This window comes from Saccopteryx leptura, chromosome 13 (genome assembly GCF_036850995.1).
Source record: "Saccopteryx leptura isolate mSacLep1 chromosome 13, mSacLep1_pri_phased_curated, whole genome shotgun sequence".
Classification (NCBI taxonomy): Eukaryota; Metazoa; Chordata; class Mammalia; order Chiroptera; family Emballonuridae; genus Saccopteryx; species Saccopteryx leptura.
Genome location: NC_089515.1, coordinates 47,604,399 through 47,626,853, shown reverse-complemented (window position 1 = coordinate 47,626,853; position 22,455 = coordinate 47,604,399). Strand labels below are relative to the sequence as shown.

At 60.5% G+C, this 22,455-nt stretch overlaps 1 protein-coding gene across 6 annotated transcripts; it reads right to left on the bottom strand.

The window, feature by feature from the left end:
- Window positions 1–2,550: 2,550 nt before the first annotated feature.
- Window positions 2,551–22,084, bottom strand: KLHL25 (kelch like family member 25). Of its 6 annotated transcripts, XM_066354887.1 has the most exons (4): window positions 21,053–21,247; window positions 11,597–11,724; window positions 8,268–8,447; window positions 4,590–7,013 (listed from the first exon to the last, which is right to left on the bottom strand). In XM_066354887.1, the coding sequence occupies exon 4, from the start codon at window positions 7,000–7,002 to the stop codon at window positions 5,233–5,235; it is 1,770 nt and encodes a 589-aa protein (XP_066210984.1). In that variant the 5' UTR covers window positions 7,003–7,013; window positions 8,268–8,447; window positions 11,597–11,724; window positions 21,053–21,247; the 3' UTR covers window positions 4,590–5,232. The 6 variants fall into 6 exon arrangements, with proteins under 6 accessions (XP_066210982.1, XP_066210984.1, XP_066210985.1 ...); XM_066354885.1 differs by lacking the exons at window positions 8,268–8,447; window positions 11,597–11,724; window positions 21,053–21,247 and adding exons at window positions 2,551–3,782; window positions 21,853–22,084 and having other exon boundaries at window positions 5,214–7,013; XM_066354888.1 differs by lacking the exon at window positions 8,268–8,447.
- Window positions 22,085–22,455: the final 371 nt, after the last annotated feature.

The window sequence follows — 22,455 nt, the reverse complement described above, 5'->3', positions numbered from 1 at the left end:
CAGGTTTTGTTCTTTCTCCGAAGCAGAGCGAGGTCAGCTGAGCCACCGAGCTCTGGAAATAAGATGGGGGACTCCCGTTCCTGGGGGGCCTGTCACTCATCCCCACGCAGCCTTGGGTCCTGGATGCCACCTTGTCGGGCCTCCCCCACCACAGAGCCTGCTGGTGGGTACCTAGGCAATTCCTTTTTTCTTAGAGCGCTCCATCTGTGTCAGCGGGCCTCGGGTCAGCTAGGGGGTGGTGAGGCGAGCCCAGGCGCTGCCCTGCTGTTCCGGGGTTGTCCCGAGTGGAGGCTCCGTGGGAGAGGGGGCCAGGGCTTGGGGGACGTTTGTGTGCGCCCCAGACTCGGGGAGTGCAGGCTGCAGGGTCCCACTGGCCTCCCCACCCCGCCCTCACCCAGGTCCCCATGGGCAGTTGGTGCTCAAGTTACAGCCTGGCCTGTGCCCAGGCTGCCCTGGCCGCCTTTCATATGCCGATGGCTGCTCTGCACAGCCAGGAATAGTCCCCACTGAAGTTCGGGTGCTCCTCCCCCCTGGCCTTTGGGAAACTGTCCTTTCCTGGGAAACTAGCTGGGGGGTCGTGGGTGGGGAGAGGCCCCGGGAAGGCTTCCGTGGGAGCGTCAAGGGGGGGGGGGGGCGACTTGCCCAGGCTCCTGGGAACAGACCAGCTGAAAGCCAGGCCTGCTTTGTTCTTCCTCCCTCCTTGCCCCTTCGATTGGAGGGTCCCCGACCTTCCCACCCCACCCCCTCCAGAGTTGGCACTGGGCAGTTGCCTGGACAACCTGGTTCTCCCCAGCACTGCCTTGTCCCTCCTACCAGAGGAGGGAACACAGGCTGTCCGCAGCACGCTCCGCTAGAAGCCCAGCTGTCTGGAGGAGTTTGGACATGGGCCCCCGGCAGCCCCACGCCCAGGGGACTGTGGACCAGGGCCGAGAGACTGCGGGGCCATCGGCCCCCCAGAGAGCCTCAGGAAGCCACAGCAAGTTTCCTAATTGTGCCTGTGCTTTCCAAGTAGGAGTGAGGTCCGGAGTGCAGCAATCCTGTCCGCAGGGTGCTCGTGACAGGAAGATCCAGGCCAGGGCCGGGGGGAGGGGCAGTGTGCCAGGAGGGAGCCTGCAGCCTCTCCCTGCGGCCAGAGCCCCACAGGAAACGTGTCTCCAGTGGGGTTTCTTTTGACTCCCCCATGATTCTGGACTGCTTTCTGGTTCTAGTTCCCTTTCTTAAATTTTTTTTTTTTTTCATTTTTTTTAGAGGAGAGAGACAGAGAGAGAGAAGGGGGGAGGAGCTGGAAGCATCAACTCCCATATGTGCCTTGACCAGGCAAGCCCAGGGTTTCGAACCGGCGACCTCAGCATTTCCAGGTCCATGCTTTATCCACTGCGCCACCACAGGTCTCTAGTTCCCTTTCTAACACACGAGTCACTCGGCGGGAAGCTTACGTTATGATGGGGCAAAGGGAGTTGCCATTGTTGAAGTCTAGTAGCCTCTGTACAGACCTGAGGAGAAAGGGACCTCACAGAGGAGTCACCACGCACGGGAGCTGGAGACGGGGCCCCCTGGGCCTGACACCCAGCGCGTCCCCACCCCCCTGCCCTGCGACCTGGGCTCAGCTGGTGGAGAAGCGCACGGGGTTTTCTGAGGCCTGAGCTGGACCCGAGCACAGCGCAGACTCCTGGGAAGGGACGGGCCTGGCAGGGACACTGACCTGCAGGGGCGCCTGGCCTCACTCTTTCCTGGGCGCAGGTCTGGAGTGCCCAGTTTGTACCAGCTACAGGCATGGAAGGGGAGCAGGTGACTGAGCACCACGGGGTGCTGACTGCTGGAGTAGCCACACCCGCCTTACTGTGCTTATTGTCACAAATGTCACCTGGGAGCTCCCAGCACTTCCCTGGGTGCATGGAGACGAATGGAACTAATTTTCGACTGAGAGCTCATGACACGGGTTTTCCAGGAAAGAATGACTTTCAGGAGAATGGGGGACAGTGTCGGGAGAATACCTGCTGAAAACAGTGAATAAAGGGGAGCGCTGGCATCTGGGTACCTGTGGGTACCTGGAATGGGTCCCCCCCAGGCACCGGAGGGGCAGACCCTGAGTCCTGACTACAGGGGTGACCATAAAAATCGGCCCATGACTGTGTCCCTAGAGATGGACCCCAGAACCCAAGGAAAGCCAGAATGTTCTCAGTTCATTTATTAAGTTAGAAACGGGAGAAGGGAACTGTGTTCGGGGAAAGCACCGCGGGCCCTTTGCGTGGGGAAGAGGGTGCTCATCGCAGCTCGGCATCCTGACAAGCCACTGCCCGCTCCGGGCCCCACCTGCCGCGGCTCCCGGGCTTTTCCAGCAGAGCTGAGTCCCGTCTCCTGGGACCGGTCAGTGGTGGAGGCGGGATGGCAGAGGAAGGTCTGTCCCGAGCGGTCTGAGGGGTCTGCAGACAGGGACGCGCCCGGAACCTCCCCGAGGGGCGGTTGGTGCACGTCAGTGGGTGAGCCTCCCTTAAGGGCCGAGTCCACACCGGCAGCCTGGAGGACCGGCACCGCAGGGAGACCGAGGGGCAGCAGGCTGGCCCTGCGGCCCACTCCCTCAGCTTAGTCCGCTCTTGAGCCTGGCCGGGGCACTGTGGGCCTGCCCTTCCTGCAGCACACCGGGGGGGACAGGAGCAGCGAGCCAGAAACTACCACCAGGGTCCGGGTGGCCGCCAGGAGAGGGAGGCCGACTGCAGAACCCAGATGCAGGAACAGGCTGAGGGGCCACTGGTTTGGACAGTGGGAAAACAAACAGAGGTCTGGCAGTGTTCTCAGAACCAGGCCTTCTCTGTGAGCTCGGGCCAGACGGGCCAGGCCCAGGTACCAGCTGGGAGGCCGGGATGCCAGAGCCCATGGGTGCTGGCTGGGGTCCACGGCGGCGAGCCCGCTGCTGGCCTCCACACTAAGATGCATCCAGCGCCTGTGGCGTCTGGGGGGCACCCTGGAGCCCCCGAGTCTCCCACTCCTTTGACTGCTGCTTGTCCTAAAGAGGGGACCTTGATCTGAACACCGGTGTGGCCCGTCCGGAGACAGGGTCATGCTGCTGCTTGTGGTGTGCTCTGAGCAAGGCAGGTGACGGGCGGCCCCCAGGGGCATCCCCGGTCTAACAGTAGGTGTCACCCAAGGCCCTGGGTCCTGCTGTGTGACTGGGCAGGGGCCTGGTGGGCCTGGTTGGGACGTGCCCACCAAGGGCAAGCCCAGCTCTGGGGAGGGGCCACAAGACAGTTCCTCTTTAACCCGGGCCTGGTGTCCCATGCTAATGAAGCCTTGTGGATGTCACTGAGATCATCCTACAGTTTTTTACCCTTATAAAACGTGCCCTCAGTTTTCTCCTTGGTGACTTCTGCTCAGTCCTGCTGGACGCTGTTTGCCGAGGCCTGAGACGTCCTCTGTGGGTGACATTGCCATGCCCCCACCCAGGGCTTTTCCTGCCTGCCCCCAGTCCCTGACTAGGACTTCCTGAAACAGGTGACCTCACAGCTCTGAAAATGTGTCCTCTCCGAGTCTGAAAGAGTCCTTCCCGTCCCTATGGAAGATGATCTCCCCCCAAATCCATCACGAAGCAGAAAACGCCTCAGGCAGAAACTGCTGGAGACGCTGCTCTGGTCTAAAGCCTGGAGCAGCCCAAGGCCGACGCCTGCAGCGCTTAGTGGAACCTGCTTCGCCACGCAGGTGCTGGCCCGGCCCACTGAGCTCCTGGCTGTGGCGGACAGGGTCAGGGCCTCCGACAGTGAGGGCTGCGGCCGTGGGGCGGGCGACACCTGCAGAGCAAGAGAGAAACCATGGGAATCGCGCCCATACTGACACAAATGCCCAGGGGAGGTCTCACGGTGACTGAAAGGGAAAAGAAAAGGGAGCCCTCCACGGGGCAGCTGAGTTCTCCATCCCCGCGGCAGGAGACAGGCCTGATGGGTCCCTGGGGCCCAGCCCCACAGCACCACCGTCTCCTCTCACTTCTCCTAGGGCCCTCCGGGTTGGGTCTCTTCAGCTGCTCACCGGGCTCGCCCGGAGCTGCAGGGGCTCCAGGGGCCCTGGGCTGCCAGCCCAGGCTGTGACCGTCGGCGTGGCAGAGAATGTGGCTCTGTCCAAGCAGAGGTCTGGCCTTCCCCCCTGGCTTCTGGGAGGTGCTTCATGTCGTGACTGCTACGAGTGTGTTGGCTCAGGGTGGGGGTGGGGACATCCTGTGACTTGGGGTGAGGGCTCTTGGTCATGCTACACCAGTAACCTGGAGACCAAGAGGGACCACGTGGGCAGTCAAGCGATCCCGCCTGAGTGCTGGGCCCTGGTCGGACTGGACCCGCAGGCCTGAGTGAGGACCCTGGTGGGCAGCATTCTGTACATGTCGTCACTGATGCCACAGGGAGAGGACGCGATGCTTACACGGACACTGTGCGCTGTGGCCACCCCGTCCCCAGTCTGGCCGTGGCTGATGTTAATCTGTAATAATTATAACTGAACATAACAGCCTTGGTGCATTGTGGGAGGCCTTCCAGTGATGTGCGAACCTGAGGGTGGTTCCGGGAGCCCCTGCCCTGCAGCTGGTGTCAGAGGTCGGGACGCCGTCACGTGGGGACCGCGTGGTTCCAGGAGCCCCTCCCTGCCCTGCAGCTGGTGTCAGAGGTCGGGACGCCGTCACGTGGGGACCGCGTGGTTCCAGGAGCCCCTCCCTGCCCTGCAGCTGGTGTCAGAGGTCGGGACGCTGTCGCGTGGGGACCGCGTGGTTCTGGGAGCTCCTGCCCTGCAGCTGGTGTCAGAGGTCGGGACGCTGTCGCGTGGGGACCGCGTGGTTCTGGGGGCCCCTGCCCTGCAGCTGGTGTCAGAGGTCGGGACGCCGTCGCGTGGGGACTGCGTGGTTCCAGGAGCCCCTCCCTGCCCTGCAGCTGGTGTCAGAGGTCGGGACGCTGTCGCGTGGGGACTGCGCCCTCAGACTGCACGCTGCTCTGAACTCGCAGAATTGGGAGAAGACCCCTGGTGACCGATGTGCAGCCGTGTCTGGGAACCCCTCACCAGCCTAGGACTGTTTCCTCACTTGGCAGAGGGGTTACCTGCTTTGCTCAAGGTCCCCTGCAAGGAGGGGCAGAGGGAGGCTTTGGCTCTGGAAAAGGGTCCCAGAGTCCCCCAGTCCCCTGCTGCCCCTGGAAGACCGTGACCTGGACCCATAGCAGGAACAGACGCGGGGGCTGCGGGCTCACCTGGCTCTGCAGGCGCTCCTCACGCGGGCAGGTGCTTCCAGGTGCTGACGAAGGCCGTGGGGATGAGCGAGTAGGGCACGGTGGTGATGCAGCTCCACGTGTCCGCCGTGGGGTCATAGCAGTCCAGGGTCTTACACCTCTGGGTCCCGAAGTAGCCCCCTACCACATAGAGCTTGTTGCCTGAGGCCAGCGCGTGACAGGACATGCGCTTGGCGGTCATGTCCCCGATCCGCGTCCACTGGTTGGTCTCGCAGTCGAAGCGGTAGGCGGAGGCCGCTGTGAACTCCGTGTCGCCCCCCATGATGAAGATCTGGCTGCCCAGCACGGCGGCGGCCGTGTACCGCCAGGGCTGGGGGCACTCGGCCTTGATCGTCCACCGGTTCTCCGAGGGGTCGTAGCACTGGACTTTGGACACCATGTCCCGGTGGATGCTGGTCCCTCCGAAAACGAACAGCTTCAGCTTGGCGCTCACCACCGCCGCGTTGCTGACGCCGTCCCTCAGCGGGGCCACCATCGTCCACTTGTTAGCCCCGGGGTCGTACTTCTCCACCTGCTTCAGGGAGACGGACGGGGAGGCCGGGAAGACGCCCGCCAGGGATGTGTGTCCCCCCACCACGTAGAGACAGTTCTCCAGCTCGGCCGAGCCGTGGCCAAAGCGGGCGATCAGCATGGGGGCCGCCTTGGACCACTCCTCGTGGACGGTGTCGTACACCCACACGTCCTTGGAGACCCCGTTCTCGGAGCCCCGGCCCCCAGTCACGTAGACCTTGCAGCCAATGGCCGAGGCGCTGAACTCCTTCCGGGGGCTGGGCAGGTCCGCCTTGGGGATGATCTCCTTGGCCTTGTGGTCCACCTGGTAGATCTTGTCGCACATGAAGGTCTGGCCGCCCAGGATGAGCAGCGTGTGGCCCGCCTTGCGTGGCCGGGCGCAGGGGCTGGTGACCACCCCGTCGTTCTGCAGGATCTTGGCCTTGCAGTGCAGCGCCTCGTCTATGATGAGCTGGGTGTGCTCGTCCCCCGCGAGCAGGGCCTCGCGGGACACGGCCTCCCGCAGGCAGTCGGTGGGCAGCAGGGCCAGCCGCACGCTCCGGAGCAGCTCGGCCAGGTGGGCCTTGCGGCCCTCCAGGTCGTGCTTCACCCACTGGAGGATGGCCTCGAAGACCCCCCGCTCGTCCTCCGTCTCCAGGTCGTCGCTGGAGATGAGATCCAGCAGCTTGTCCTTGGACAGGCCGTTGAAGTCCTCGCCCTGGCGCACCGTCTCGAAGTGCCCCAGGCACATGCGCCAGGCGAACTCGTACAGCCGGCGGCACTGGTGGGCGTCTGACAGCAGCATCATGCCCAGGCAGTTGGAGGGGAAGAGGTTCTTCTCCAGGAACTCGGCGGCCGCGTCCCGCACGTCGTGGAACTGCAGCATGTCGCCCGCCTCCAGCAGCGACTCGGCGTTCTCCTCGTTGATGACGATGCGGGACGAGTAGGCGAAGTCCAGCAGCAGCTCCAGCACCTCGGGGTGCAGGTTGTCCTGGAAGTTGACCGTGTCGTCCCGGCTCTCCCGCAGCCCGTGGCTGAACATGGCCTCGAAGTAGCGGCTGGAGGCGGCCAGCACGGCGCGGTGGCAGGGGAAGGCGCGGTCGCCGGCCCAGAGGGTGACGTCGGTGAACATGCGGTGCTTGCGCAGCGTGTTGAGGTGGGCCAGCACGCAGTCGGGGTGCGAGGCCTTGTGGAAGAGGGTGATGTTCATGGAGCCCGTGCTGCTGCGTGACTTGCGGGTCTCGTGGACACTGACCGACATGCTGAGCCAGCCTGCAGGGGACAAGGCCACAGGTGAGAGGGGCCCCTCCTGACGCAGCAGCTTGGGGACGCACAGGCTCCGCCCCCAGCAGCCCGGCCCTCCCCCGCCCCTCCTCTCTGATGAGCTCTGACCTTCATGTCAACCGGCCACGTTGCTGAGCACCACATGAGTGGCAGAGGCTGGCCTTTGCCCTTGGCTTTCAGACACTGGGTTTGTTCTGAGTTTGGATCAGCCCTGCAACCGGGTCTTTGGCCTGGACGGGAGCCACCCCTGGGCGAGCTCAGGCTGTGCTGCCTCTCGTGGTCACGAGAACACGTGAACAGTGTCCCTGGTCTGGTCAAGCCCGAGGCAGCGTGGCAGTGAGCCGTGTGTGCCCTTGATGGCCTCCCGCCCCTGGGTACCCTGCTCCGTGGCCCCATCCACAGCAGGGAGACCTAGGACCAGAGAGGCAGAGCGGCTGCCCGGCGTGGCACAGCAGGGTTCCCACGTGGGCTGCCCGGGTCCAGGCCACGGAGACCGATTCCTGCGGGCAGACTTGAAACAACATTTCCCAGGACTGGCACCCCCCCAAGCCCAGCCTTACGCCCTGGGGGACCCGTAATGAGCGGGGCTCCAAGCAGAGCCGACCAGGCCCCCCTTACCTCCTGCCCTTGGAAATACCCGCAAGAGCAGCTGTCACAGCCCCAGTGCTCAGTGCACAAACATTCTCAATGTCCAGGGGACTCCAAAGGCCTCCTGACCCAGCGGGGACGAGCGAGGGTGTGGCGAGAAGGCTGGCTGACCACTGGCTCACCCACAAGACACCGCTCTGTTCAGAGGGCCCAACAGGAAGCCAAGACAAAGTCCTAGGTGACAGCAGGACCCGCTGAACAGCGAAGCAAACCATACTTGCCTCAGCCAGAAGTGGAAAAGCCTGCGGCCACCGGCGCCTTCCCAACCTGCAGGGGGCCCCCGAGCTCTGGGCCACTGCGAGCACCGCCCCACCGGCCCCGTCTGTGCCCCGCTGCCGGTTCCGGGACAGACAGACACGGCCTTGTCGCCCATATGACTGTCAGATTCCAAAGCTCTTTCCCTGAAACCCAGCCGACAAGCTGAACCGAGAGCCTGTTGCAGCGCTGTGCAAACTAGTGAAGGCCTCGTTTATTGTTTGTCAATGGACGAGTGTCAAATTGCTGTGTATTTAAATTATGCTGAATGCGTTTAAAAAAGTGAAGGAACAGTTTTTATTTTAAAATACCAATATTTACAGGACGGCCAAGACCCACCTGTGTCTGCCGGCTGCCTGTTGGGCTCGGTCACGGAAGTAGCCGGTGGCAGCACTCAGGTTACAGGTGAGGTCTCAGTGAGTCCCCAGGTGGGCGAGCACTGTCCCAGACTCTGCCCCAGGAGCCCGAGCTCAGCAGGTGGGGCCCCCGGGAGTCAGGAGGCTGGGGCCAGTGGCTCTCCTGTGACAGGGAGGGGCCGGTCAGGCTTGGGGGGAAGGGTGGGGACAATGGTCCCTACACTAGTCTGTCCTGGATTCTGACCAAACCTCAGCAGGGCAGAGCCACCAGGAGTAGGGAATGTGGGTCAGCGGAAGGCCAGAGAACAGGGCTGGTGGCTCTCCTATAAGGTGGCGGCACCGGTCCGGTTCCTGGGATGGTGCCAGGGATGGCACCTGCCCCAAAGCTACACAACTCATTCACTGGCACCCCCGAGTCTGCCCAGACACCGACACTCAGGACCGGGCAGCTGACTCCTCCGCTGGGCACCAGCTCCACAGGACAGGGCGAGAGGGAGTCCAGAGGGCGGGGCTCCTGCCTCCCCCAGGCCCCTGCCGTGTGGAGGGGAGTGCCCCAGGGAAGATGGCGTCTGCAGTGTGGGAGACGACCCCAGCTGAGGGACCCTGGCGGATGTCCCTTCGGCTCTCTCCCCAGAGCCACAGACTGACTCTCCTTACCCCACTAGGCCGCTCTGCCCTCCCTCCCAAGGTGAGTGGCTGCGGACAAGATTTCGTGAGGGTGCCTGTCTCTCTAGTTGTCTCTCCACGGTGGACAGAATCCCTACCAATTTTTCACAGCCCGAGGTTATGTGGGTGCCTGTCCCCAACTCTGGTGCTTTGGGTTGGGGAGCCTGGCTTGGGGTTGAGGCGCCATGCTCCTCAGGGGGGACCCCCTCAGCTGAGATATCCCCCAGTAATCTCAGCTGCCACCCGTGGGAGTGGGCCAGCCCTTCCTGTGTCTCCGCCCTTCCTACAGTCTGATGTGGCTCCTGTAAATCCCTAGTTAGAAGACTTCCCTTCAGCTGGTCACGCTGCTTGCTCTGTATTTTAGTTGTAATTCCAGTTCAGGCCTGGGAGGTGCTGAGTATAATATCCACCTACTCTGCCGCCATCTTGGATCCCCTTCTTCATTTTAATTTTCAACTTTCTACTTAAGCAATGATCTGGTAAAGGAAGGAAGCGATTTCATGCTTCAGTGAAACTGGAAATGACTGTCCGAGTGCACTGCTTGCCTCTCTCTCGTTCACTTCTCCCCTGGCAAAGAATCTGAGATGCCACAAGCCGATGACATCAGAGGTGCTTGGGCAAGGCCCTGCTCCTGGGCCACTGGGCTCTGGGGTGAAGAGGCTGGCCCCCAGGTTGGGGTGGTGGGCCCAGGGCCAGGCTCAGCGCAGCGGCCCTCACTCCACCACTGCCCTGGGGCCCCTACCTGTCCCATCTCTGCAGCTGTTTCCCGTCTGTAATGTGAAGCTGCGGGTCTGCCTGCTCAGGCTTCTGAGTGTCCCTCACTCGCTGGCACTTCTTTAAAGGTGCAGACCTCTGTGCCCGGCCCTGGGACCAGTGTCATGGAGACGAGAGGCTGCCCTGGCCTGGCCCACAGGATGCCCCCCCGCACAGGGCTCAGTTGCCCCATCTGCATTCCGGACCCTGCAGGATGTTTACCCGGAGTCGCTGTGGTTGCTAAATCCTCATTCCTGCTCTGTCACCCGGTCATCACACTTTTCAAGATGTGGCCATCCACTTGGTTACTCCATCTGTCCTGTCCCCACCATGGTTATGTTGTTCATGGGGGGGCTCTGGTCTGTGTGCCTCGCGGGGGGGGGGGGCTTGGAGGACTCCCAGTCGGGGCCCCGACGCTGAGGCTCTGCCTGCTCTGCGTCCCTGCACTGCACCTCCCAGCCGGGGAGGCAGGTCGTCTCTGAGCTTGAGCTGTGTGCGCCCTGAGCGTGTGGCCTGGACACTGTCTGTGGCGCCCAAGTCCTCCTGGGTGCTCTTCTACAGACAGCCCTGGGTGGGAGGCCACTCTCGGCCTCACGAAGCACAGCTGTGTGACCAGGATGCTGCATCAGCGCCTGCCCCCGGGGGAGGGGGCCCCCTGACGCTCACAGGGCCTGGCCCCGGTGCCCAGAGTGGCCCGCCCCTGCCTCTCCTGCGCGGTCACGTGTGGACACATGTACACTCCAAGCCCGGCAGGCAGAGCCCTGGGAGGCACACATCCCTCTGCCCGGTCCCCACTGTGGGGGCCCAGGTCCGCTCTGGAGGCAGCCACGGCTGTGGGGTGGGGGCTGGGCCCTGCCTCCGCTCTGGGGAGTTGCTAACAGGGCCGCCTGTGAGGGATCTGGGGGGGCCGAGAAAGGGCCAGATGGCAGGGCCAACCTGACAGAACAGCTGTGTCCACCCTGGGATTGAGGGCAAGTGGTGACCTCTCCAAGCCAACACTGTGTGGGCAGCCAGAGCCCTGGGGCTGACCGGCGTTCTACTCAGCCCAGACGCCCGCCCGCGGACACAGACTTCCACCCAGGGGCCAGCTGGCGACGCCCGGAGCAGGTTCCCACCCCAGACTGCCAGCCTAGGCGCCTCGGCTGCGGGCACTGAGGACCCAGAGAAGAGGGCGGTTTGGATGGTGCCAGAGCTGCCAGGTGGCCACGACAGTGCCCGCGTGCAGGGACGTCTTCACGTGAGCTGGCACAGCGCCCCCCGCTGCTCGCAGCGACACACTGCCTGTTCTCAGGAACCCCCATTCTAGCTGGTTCAGATGCAGGATCCACGGCTGGGCGTTTGGCCCTGGCTGGCCAAATCGGCACGTCATAGGCCCAGGGGGTAGTCTGAGTGTGACCCCAGCCTGCCAATCAGCTTGCGCCATCCTCCCAGCCGCCATGTTGGGCCTGACACCCAAGACGGGGCAAGGAGACTCCTGTCCATGATGTTTGGTGAACTGCAGGGCACGAAGCAGGCTCTGTCCCCAGGGCTGCAGACGGGACTGGACAGAGGCCAGGAGCAGGAGCGGATGGTGGCCATGCTGCCCAAGAAGGAAGCTGCAAGCCGAGGCCAACAAGGACCCGTGGACCCTGCTAAGTCTGAGCCTGTCTGCCCCTAGCTTTCCGTTTTTCCTTTTGAGACAGGTTTCTGTCACTTGCCACAAAGGTTAAAACTAGTACAGAAACTCCCAGGACATCAGTTCCCAGATTCGGTGATCTGGGGACGCTCACCTTGATAAGGGGTCTTAGCTGGGTGGGTCCCTCCACCTTGTCCACCTCCAGCGAGGCCACCCAGACACCAAGGGAGCAGGTTTCCTGAGCTGATCTCAGCGTGTGGTTCCAGTCACACACCCACCTGGGACACAGGCAGTGGAGGACGGAGGTTCCGGTGGTGGCAGGAGAGGTGAGCATCAAGCGTGTCCGGAATCGGGTCCGCCTGGCCTCGCGGAAGCCTCCAGCTCCACAGCCTGTACCTCTGGGCAGCTACAATAAACCAGACAGTCTAGGGCTGTGAGCGTCAGAACTATTTTGATTACCTAAGCGTTGTCCTGGATTTGATGGATTTAAGGCACAGAATACGACTGCAGAACACTGTCAGGCTCCTGAGTGACAATTCATCACCCCGCCAAAGGGCACGACGGGGCTCAGACAGCATTCCCCTGCCCCAGCCCCCCTTCCCCACAGGGAAGCCGTCCGTCTGTCCGTCCTACAGGCCAGCGTGCCCAGCTGCCTCTCACCATCCTGGGACGTTAACTAAATGCATAAGGAAACAAAGTAGCTAAGGCGTGAGACCTTCAGAAAAAGCTCTCCTTACCCCTGAAGATTCCAGCAACTAAAAGTGAAAGGCCGCTACTCTGAGAGAAGGATGCCCCAGAGGCGACCACAGCAGCTTTCGGAGTCTCCTGACCGGTTAGGCTACAACACTGAGCCCGCCCACCCTCCCCCCACCAGCCAGGGGTCAGTGGTTTTCAAAATGAGCAGGTCACTCATCACCAGAGGCCAGAGGGGGTGGGAAGGTCCCAGGGCCCCACTAGTGAGTTGCAGGTGATGTGGCTCTCAGTCACTCACCCCAAGTTTCCCAAACAAGCCCTGTGTGCAGGTGCCGGCAGGGAGAGTGACGCACAGAGACAGGTCCCTGCCCCCGCGGGCGGCACAGCACGGCTGCTGGTACGTGAGGAATCAACAGCAAACAAGACACCTTCCCTTCCTGGAAGTTCTGTGAAGAAAATGGCCACGGGCCACAGAGCATGACGAGAGCTGGTGGGCTCAGACAGGCCCCTACCAGGAGGGGATGTGTGAGCTGAAACCGCAGTGCTGAGCGGAGCCAGGATGTGACAATGGGGGTAAGGAAAGTTCCAGATGGAGTGGCAGGAAGTGCACAGGCCGGGTGGAAACGAAGTGGGCCCTTCAGGGAAGAGAGACACCAGGGGGACAGGCAGGGGCCCCATCACAGGAGGCCAGTGGGGTCGACTAGAGATGGCCACAAAGTCCGCACCAGCCTCCCACTGAGAGGGGCTCTGTGTCCTCTCCCGACCCCAGACTCTGAGCAGGTTCTGTGATGCTCTGTGACTGCACCCCTGGGGCCTGAGCCACGCTGCTGCTTCTGGGCCTCGGCCTGCAGAGACGGGCAGCTTCCACTCTTCTCACGGTGCTCCCTCGGGGGGGGGGGGGAAGCCAGCCACAGGGTGCCAAGCCAGGCAGCCGCAGTGAGCAGGCTCATGGCTGCCCTGTTGGTGGCAGAGCTGCCAGCCATTTCCGCTGTCCCAGCCCTCTGAGCCCCAGTGAGTAAAGAGTTCGCCTGGGACATTCCGGCCACAGCAGGGTCCCTAGCCAGCAGTCAGAACTGGGGCCCCAGACACAGGACCCCAGAGACGACAAGGTCACAAATCGTACCGTCTAAAATCCTGAGCCGGATCCCGACTGAGCACCTGCAGGCTCTGCTGAGGGCTAAGAAAACAAGGGCCAGCATGGCGTGATCGGAGCTCCTGGGCTGCGCAGCGCACATGCCTGACCCAGAGCTAACATACATGGAGGGGGAGGAGCCGGGGGGGGCAGGCATTTGGACACTGCTCTGCTCAGGGCATTCTGACCCCCGCTGTGCCGACAGGTGACGCAGCATCCCTGAGCACAGGTCAGAGGGAACGGGCCCCTGAACTCAGCTCCGCCGCTACTGTGTGAGCTCAGGAAAGGTAAGCTGCCTGCCTGGGTCTACTCGTTTTTTAGCCGTAAGTGACGCTGAAAACTATCACTACTTTCTAGGCTGTTCTGAGAATGAAATGAGAATAAGCGATAAGCATTCAGAACAGCCTGGGCTTATCATGCTTACCCCGTCAGCTGTTTAATTCTGGTCCCTGTTATCACCACCGTCGCTGAATGAAGAACACAGCAGACATTCCCGACTCCTGCTCCGTCCGAACCCCCACTCTGAATAAGGCAGACTTTCACTGTCCATTCAGTTTTTAAGCTGTTTGCTTTGCTGATGAGTATACAGTATTCTTACAACCAGGGCAGCGGCTCTCGGTGTGGGCCAGGCTGGCGGGGTTGGGGTTACTCCTAGAACTGCAGTGAAAGGGCTGAGGCACGGGCAGGGCTGCGTGAAGACAGGGAGCAGGAGCAGGCTTCCCAGGCAGGGACTCCGAGTGGACACACCAGGGTGAACGGCTCAACCGCCCATCCCGCCCGCTCCAGTGGCTGGGAGCCCCTCAGGGAGCCCTCAGGGGGCAGGCCTATCCAGCCTAACAATTTTCAAGTGGAAAACAAACTAAGCACCCTATTAAGCAGACAAATCTAATTGTTAATTGAAAGGAAAATTAGTATGACCACTGTAACTGAATCAGGGCCACAGATCAGTCCAGATACAAGTGAATTATCAGACAATGGGTCCTTTCTCTGGAGGCCAATGCCTTTCAATGGTCCTTTCTTTACAAAAAAAAGTAACATATATTTATTCAAAAATTATACTAACCCTGTTTTCCATTTAAAATACAGTAGATCAGAATTGTTTATATATTTTTTTGCTGTGCACCTATTGTGGTTGTGTTTCCCAGCTTTCTGTTGTAAAAGGTTTCAAATCGGCAGCACTGTCAGGGGAATCACAGCACACATGTCTTCCCCTTTCATGTGGTGAGTCTGCCGGTTGTCGCTGCGCCCCGCGCACCCCACCCGTGCCTAGCCTCAACCCCCAACTCTCCGGCCAGGGATGGGCAGGCCAGGCAGCTGGCCCAGAGCAAGCCCGGCTCAGGACAGGGCCAACATGCTGCTTCACACACTGCTTGGTAGTAAAAGATGTTCCTCTTCAGGCAGTACCAAATGTCCCTGTATCAGACAGCTCCCGTGGAAGGCCGATGGGGTGGGTGGCCAGCCCACCTCTGAGCCCCACCCCCAGGGAGGAATCCCAGCACCTCCACACCCTCGGACAGGGCACACTGTGGGACACCCTGGTTCGCAGCTCCTGTGATCAGGTCACTATCAACAGTGCCACCATAATCTCTCAAACATGCCACACACAGAAACAGAGTCCCCACTGGGCAGGGAGCCCAGGGGTTACCCTGCATGTGGCCTGCCCATCTGCCTGCGGAGAAGCCTGGAGGGGGAAGGGAGGTCCCAGGAGACGGGGGGGGGGGGGGGGGGATGCCTCAGTGCCTGGGACCAGGAGGTGGGGGGGGGATGCCTCAGTGCCTGGGACCAGGAGGTGGGGGGGGATGCCTCAGTGCCTGGGACCAGGAGGTGGGGGGGGATGCCTCAGTGCCTGGGACCAGGAGGTGGTGGGGGGGGAATGCCTCAGTGCCTGGGACCAGGAGGTGGGGGGATGCCTCAGTGCCTGGGGCCAGGAGGTGGGGGGGGATGCCTCAGTGCCTGGGACCAGGAGGTGGGGGGGGGATGCCTCAGTGCCTGGGACCAGGAGGTGGGGGGGGGATGCCTCAGTGCCTGGGACCAGGAGGTGGGGGGGGGGATGCCTCAGTGCCTGGGACCAGGAGGTGGGGGGGGTGCCTCAGTGCCTGGGACCAGGAGGTGGGGGGGGATGCCTCAGTGCCTGGGACCAGGAGGTGGGGGGGGATGCCTCAGTGCCTGGGACCAGGAGGTGGGGGGGGGATGCCTCAGTGCCTGGGACCAGGAGGTGGGGGGGGATGCCTCAGTGCCTGGGGCCAGGAGGTGGGGGGGGGGATGCCTCAGTGCCTGGGACCAGGAGGTGGGGGGGGATGCCTCAGTGCCTGGGGCACTCACGTGTTACAGCCTTTGCACTTAATGCACCCAAATGTCAAGCACACTTGATGAAGGGCAGCCCCTTCAGCTTCTGTGATTGTCGCAAGCCCGAGGCGCAGCCTGCGGTGGCCGGAGTCCCGGAGCTAGCATAGCGGGCTGACGCGTGCTCCTGGAGTTAGGGTCCAGGCGGTGCGCTGCGCTGGCCCTGCCCGGAGCGCTGGCCCTGCTGGAGGGCCAGGCTCTGCTTTCCCAGAGAAGGTAAGGGGTCAAGGCCTACCACGACTGAGGGATGGAGCAACACTTGTTGCAAACACTTGGGAAGGAATTCTGGTCGGGAAGGAGCCAAATCAAACACATGGCTGCGGCAGACCTCTACTGAGCCCGGCATCTCACACGGAAGACGGAGCCCTTTCAGCCTCGCCACCCAAGGAGCCCGACGAGGTTGTGACTGTTTTAATCAGGGTGGGCTAGGTTATGCTGCAGCAACAAACACCCCCAAATCTCAGGGGTTTTAGAGGTCAGAGATTTTTTTCTTGCTCAAACTACATGCATTGGCGAGGGGAAGGGGGGTTGTTCATTTCATCACTGTCACTCCTAGGGACCCAGCTGACAGAGCAGCCACCATGCCAAACCAAAGAGAGAGAGAGCACTCTGGAAAGTGGCAGACAATCCAGTGCTTGGCCTGGAAGGAAACACATCGCTTCTGCTCCCACCTAACTGGCCAAAACCAGTCACATGACTTCACACAACCGCGAGGGGACCAAAGTGCAACCCCAGCACAGGCCCCACTAGTTCTGTAACTTGCAAATAAGAAAAGGACAGCTCAGTGGTTAATAGTAATGACAATACGGCTAAAAATAAATGGTAGTGACTGAGTACTTACTAGGCACTCCCCACCCCAGCTCAGGTACAATGACCTCCTGCATTTTCCAGGTTAGGACACCCGACTGGCTGAAGTGGGCCAGCAGCTCCCGCCACTGCACTGAGCGAGGCCAGCACCGCCAGGCTGGGGAGGGGTGGTACGCAAATTGGGGTCTCACAGGCCCAGCCAGGACTCAGTAGCGCTTCAACTCAGGATGCTGGGGGTAAGCACCAAGGCTTTCCAGAAAAGAGCTGCTCTGTCCCTAGGCCCTCTCCCCTGCCCGGACCAATCTGCCCTGGCCAGCTGCAAGCTGGCGGGCAGCACATCCTGGAGTTGGAAGGAGCAAAGATTCTCTTATCTTAATTAGGAAATGAGTCCCATTCAGCCTAGCTTGATCTGTCAGCGTCTCCTTGGGGACCCAATGGGAGCAGGCAGAAATGAGTGAGGCTTTGGTTTCCCCCTTATCCGTGCCTCCTATGCTGACAGACAGGCTGAGAGTGGAAGGTGTCTTCCTGGCCAACAGAGGTGGGGAGGACGACACCATGGCGAATGCGCCCCACCCTCTGGCGGCAGCTGACACTCTCACGGGACCTGCTCAGTGCCCGCCTCCTGGTAGGAGGAGACATCCAACTGGTCTTGCAGGCACCTCCTTGGCGAAGCCTGGTGTGCAGTAGGCAGGGAGCCCCGAAATCTGCTCCTGGGCCCCCTTCCATCCCTCTTGCTCCTGGGAGCTCTTTATCCATCTCCCTTCTCAGGGGTGGCCCCGGGCTCTATGCCCAGGAGAAACCGCAAGGGCTCGGCCCCACCCCATCTGTCCTGGGGCTCGGGAGGGGGTTACCCTCACTGCTCCCACATCTGCTGCCCAGCTCCCTACCCAGAACCGGCCAGAGCAGCCGTGGGAAATGAGTCACCCACCAGCCACCTTCCTTTGGGCCCAGCTTGGTTCTTCCTTGACCTAGCCCTCTGGCCCCTGCAGGCCCTAGCCATGGGCACACCCACTGCCTGCGAGCCCTCACCTGCAGGCCCGACATGTGGGCAGCAGCAGAGACAGCGGGAGGCTTGGGGTGGAGAGCCCAGTAACCTGAGTTACTGAGAAACTCAAACTCGGTTTCCACTCACCAAAAAAGAAGAAGAAACTGGGCGTTGGCCTAGGCACCCCTTTCATCCTACTGCAGGTGGGAAAACATAGGGCCCAGAGAGGGACAGTGACTTGCCCAAAGCCCCACAGCACAACAGAGGCAGAGCTGGAACTAGAACTTCTGACTCCTGACTTCTAATTCAGCCCCTCTACACTGTTGGCTGCTTCTCAAACTTTTCCGGCCCACATGGGTTAAGCCAATAACTCAAGCCTTATAAAACTGCTTACCACCAAAGGTTGCAAGAACTTTTGAGATTTGTACTGCTAGAAGCATTGAACAGAAGATCATCCACCCATTTTACAGAAGAGTGAATCGAGGCCCCAAATGGAAGGGGACCTACATAGAGTTACATTGCTAGGTAGGGGCGGACGACTCCCAGACCCCGGCTTAAGTGCTATTTCTGTCCACAGGTTCCAGGTAGGAGGGTCCCTACTGTGGAGTGGTGAAGGCACAGAGGTGGCTGTGGGCCACAGTGACGCTGAGACAAAGTAGGACCCAGAAAGCCTAGCCCACACTGGACACACCCCACTGTGGGGGGAGGGGAGGAGTGGCCGGGAAGAGTTTTATATATCTGCAGGAAATACAGTGAAATTTCACAACTAAACTGGGTTTCCGAGACCACAGAGCCGGCACTGTTACGAACAGGTCAATGAACTGCAAATGCCGACCTCCTTTAAAAATTTTTCTAAGTCAGAAAGGCACTGACAGGGCTTGGAAAGAAAGGTTTAGCTGTAAGGAGGAACAGAGTCTACTGGCACCAGAGCAGCAGTGGGTAGAGGTGGCTGAGGCCCCAGGAGAGGGCTGGTCACAGCCACACAGCCACATCTGACCGTGTCCAGCTCCCCAGCCCATGCCGCTTCCCCTGAGCCTGTGCTGGACAGACAGAAGCCCTTCCGTCCCTGAGCCCTCGCTCTGCCCCCCACCCCCAAGCACCCCCCTTCCAGCGCCCAGCGGCTATGGAGTCAGTCTGGCCAGGTGCGTGCCTGAAGGTGACAGGTCCCAGCTTCAGCTACCCTTAGACTAGGGTGGGGGCAGTGCTGCTCAGGGGCCTGGGGCTTTGGGACAGGGTGGGAACCTGCTGTGGACACTGGGCTGACTTCTCTCACCTGCGGACAGACCAGATTAACACGGGCAGTCCCGCTGGGAGTAAAAGTTGAGGACGGCAGGTTCTCCCTGACACCATTTGTCCCAACTAAGTGTTTCCTGGCTGGGAAAATGCTTCAACAGCTCTGGCTGCCTGAGGCAATTCAATTATGAAACTTACCACAGTAGATGAAAACCAGCACCTCGATCTGCCCATTGATTTGCTCCTGTCTGGCCCCTCTGTATTCCCCTGCCCGCTCAGCCCACCACTCCCTGGCCAGACCACGCTCACACTGCGGGCTGGTCGGGAGGGATGAAGGCTCAGGCAACGGGCTGGTCTTTGGACCTGGTGGGGTAGGTCCTCCCAGGACCCTCTGAGTAGAAAGGCTGCATCCAGAAGCCACCCCTCTTCCCGGGACTCCCGGGAATGCCGACTACACAGGCCAGACCACAACAGTCCTCAGTGGACCTTTCTATTACCTCCTGCCTGCCCTCTCCCAAGCTTCAACCTGCACGAGCCTGGAGGTCAGCAATGAATTTGTCTCTGGGAAAAGTTTGAGTGGGAGGTGGAAGAAAGCGGCCACCTAGGGCCTGGAATATGGCTCTGGCATGTCTTTCTCACCTTTACCTACGCAAGGCATCCTCTCTCCAGAAAGCCTTTGTCACTTGTGCCTCTCCAGGGTCCCCTCCCAACTCCCCTAAACCACATGCCAGCACACCCTCACCTAGGAGCTCCCTGAAGGCGGGGTTCCAATTCAGACCCTTCAAACGATCAAGTGATGAATGAGTGAACAAACCACCCACTAATGATCAATGGGAAGAACCAAGCCTCTTTCACTATAGACCACACACTCCCAGGCCTGGACAAGCTTCTGCTTTTCTTCCTGCTCTCCACTGTCCACTCTGGGTTCCAGCAGGTTTCAGATGCTATTAAGGTGCACTTGGGGCAGGCAACACGCCCACAGCTCCTCTCTCTGCACCACACACAGACCCGGCTGCAGCCCAAGCCCCAGGGTGAAGCTTTCTACCATTTCTCTCTACTTTCCTTTTAACAACCTCCCTGAAGTCAATTTCTGACAAACAGAATTACTGGAGACGGAGACAGCTGCCAGGCCTGAAAGAAGGACGAATCCACCAACCCCATAGGCACAGCTTGAGGACCCAAGGACGCCCACCCAGGCTTAGGACACCCCTTGTGGGTGGACCTCATGTCCTACCTCTCCCCAGTCCCCAAATGCTAGACATGGCCAGTATAACGCAGGAATCCTAACTGCACACCTGGGCCCAGGGAGCATCAGTCCCACCTATGAATGGGAGACTGAGGCTCAGGTTCCCAAAGGACCAGAGTCTGGGGTCCATGATAAGAAAATGGGGTTCCTGCCTCTCCTCCCAGGGTCACTGACAACTTCCTCCACTCGGTCCCACCGCCAGAGTGAAACCAGCCTTCTCCGTCTTGACTCACCAGGGTGGGCCTAAACTCAGGGAGCCTTTCCCCTGCTAAAAGCAACCTTGCAGGACCCAAGTACGCCCAGATTAAACCTTCAGGGGCCTGGATCTGCCCCACCCTACCCCCTCCCATCAGTTCTCTATAAAGGCCTTTCTTTGCTCAAAGATAATGGGAATGAAATTCAGGGGCTCTGAGCAGCAGCACTCAAGTGCCTGGTGCCCCTGGGGGCACAGTTTCCCAAAGGAAAAGGTTCTCAAGCAACTACCGGGGTTGAAAGAGTGGAGGCCCTGCCCAAGTCGTGGGGTCCTGGGGTCAGGGAAGGATGGGAAGAGGACAGCGGGCTGGAGGAGGCTTGCGAGAGTGGCCGCCACCCGGTGGGCAAGGGGACGGGACTTACGATGTATGAACGCTCCTCTGCAGCTCCCTCGCTCTCTAGGCAAGGACAAAGAGCCCTGTCGGGTGGGACAGGAACGGCCCGGGTCGCAGGGGCGGCGGACACTTCCCAGGTTAAAGCCCTCTGCCCCTGCTCTGCACGAGGCAGGCAGCCATTTGGCCCTGGCTGCCAAGTGCGCGGGGACTTCGCCTGGCCGGCCGCTCACATCCTCGAAGACAAGAAGCCTCCTCTTTCCAGGATCGATAGTAATTTTTTTAAAAAGAGTGTCCGCGGACTCGATGAATCAACCACTCCCAAGGGAAAGAGTTGCAGCTCCCGCGTGCAACATCCATTTGCAAAACAATTCATTCCCTCGCCCAGCGCTCTTAGCAAATCCTCTCGCCGGGTCCCCAGGCACACACGGGGCGGGAGGAGCCGGGTTTGGGGACAGTGTGGTGGACCACAGTCCCTCCCCCCACCACCCCCATTGTCCCCGACTGCAGCGCCCTCCGCCCCAGACCTCGCGGTGCCCCGTGCGACTCCAGGAACCGGCTCCGCGGAGCCTCGCTCAGCCTCGGACTCCCACGGAGCGGGTCGCGCAGGATCCCGGGCGGGTGGGGGTGGTGACAAGTGCCAACGCCAGCGGCCGGGCTCACGGCTACACCGGCCCGAGGTTGAGCCCTCAACCCAGCCCAGATACTCACCACTCGGGGCGCCGCCGCCCGCCGCGCTCTAAGCCCCGGGCCCGCCGCCGCGATCAGAGACCCCTGGCTGCCCGAGCAAGCGTCCCAGCTGCCGCCGCCGCCGCCGCTGCTCCCCTCCCCCGGCTCGCCACAATCCCCGAGCCGCTGCCGCTGCGGTACAGCCCGGGCGCCGCCAACAAACTAGTTTCTCCGGCCTTCGCGCCCCGCCTCCCGGCCCGAAGAGCAGCAGCCAATCAGAGGCGGTGCCTCTGTGACGGATAGGCTGTCGAACCCATAGTTCAGTCTTCAGGAAGATAAAGGGGCGGGCACCCCCATCGCACCGGTACCGTGAGGGGGCGGGGCAGAGAGAGAAGGACTTCGACCAGATTCTTAAAGGGACAGTCGCCAGTCACCTCACCCCCAACCCCAACTGCGGAGGAAATTGGGGAACAAAACCCAATCATGTTCTAGAGCTTTCCAAAGGAGGGAGCTTTATAGTTTACAGATGCTCATTCTGCACCTGGTTTGCGAAGCTACACCTTTAGTTGCGAAAGTGTTGAGGAGCCGTTTTCTTTGAACTTTGGGATTTTTTTTTTTCAACGTTTGGGATTTTTATGCAGCTGCTAAACCAAACGTTGCCTGTATCTGGAATATGTATTTTCCTGCGTACTGAAGCGCTCCTACTTGTGTTATTTCTAAGTTGCTTTTATAAGTAGACCTTTAAATATCCATTCATTCAACCATTCATTATTAATTCATTCCACAAACGCTGACTGGTCGCCTGCAGGATTTAGCCTTCCAGGCAGGTCATTTCTCCTTACCTTCCCGGTTTGCATCTCTTTCCATTACTTCAGGTTGCCCTGTATCCGGTTTCTTCATTTGTAAGGTGTGTTGACATTGAGAAAGGAGATACGTCCCAAGATGGGCTCCTGGTGACTATCAGCTCAAATTTAAAATCAGCCTAGCACCCCTTTCTGAACAGGGCCTCTCAGGTAACCAGCCTCCAGGGAGAAGCCTGCAGTAAGCTGTCTACAGACTGCCCCAAACCACCTGCTTCCCTGCACTGTGCTCCTGGTGGCTGAGCCATCCCTTATAAAGGAATTCCTGAAGTCCTATTTCAAACAATATGACTAGTCCCCTGTTAGCATCTTCACCAACCAATAGAGCAGCTTTATTCCGACCAATCAGGACGATGCTTTTTGGGCCAATCAAACTGTGACCTTAGGAGTCTTTATTTGCATGAGGAGGGACCAATCAGAGACCAGGGGCGTGTCCTCTCTATATAAGTCAGCTTCCTGTTGCTGGGGCTGTGCAGTTTAACTTTCCTTCTTTAAGTGTGGTTTTACCTGGTTGACCGAAGCGGGAGAGAACCGCCTGGCGGAGCCACTTCTCCAGGCTGCCTCTGTGCTAGAGGGTTTTCCCCA

What these genes read in the sequence shown, in the direction of transcription:
- KLHL25 (XM_066354885.1), bottom strand. Translation starts at nt 21,910, where the DNA reads ATGAAGAAACCGGATACAGGGCAACCTGAAGTAATGGAAAGAGATGCA. An exon ending in AAGAGATGCAAACCGGGAAG is followed by an intron (nt 7,014 to 21,852) that starts GTAAGGAGAAAT and finishes TGTCCCCTGCAG; the next exon opens with GCTGGCTCAGCATGTCGGTC.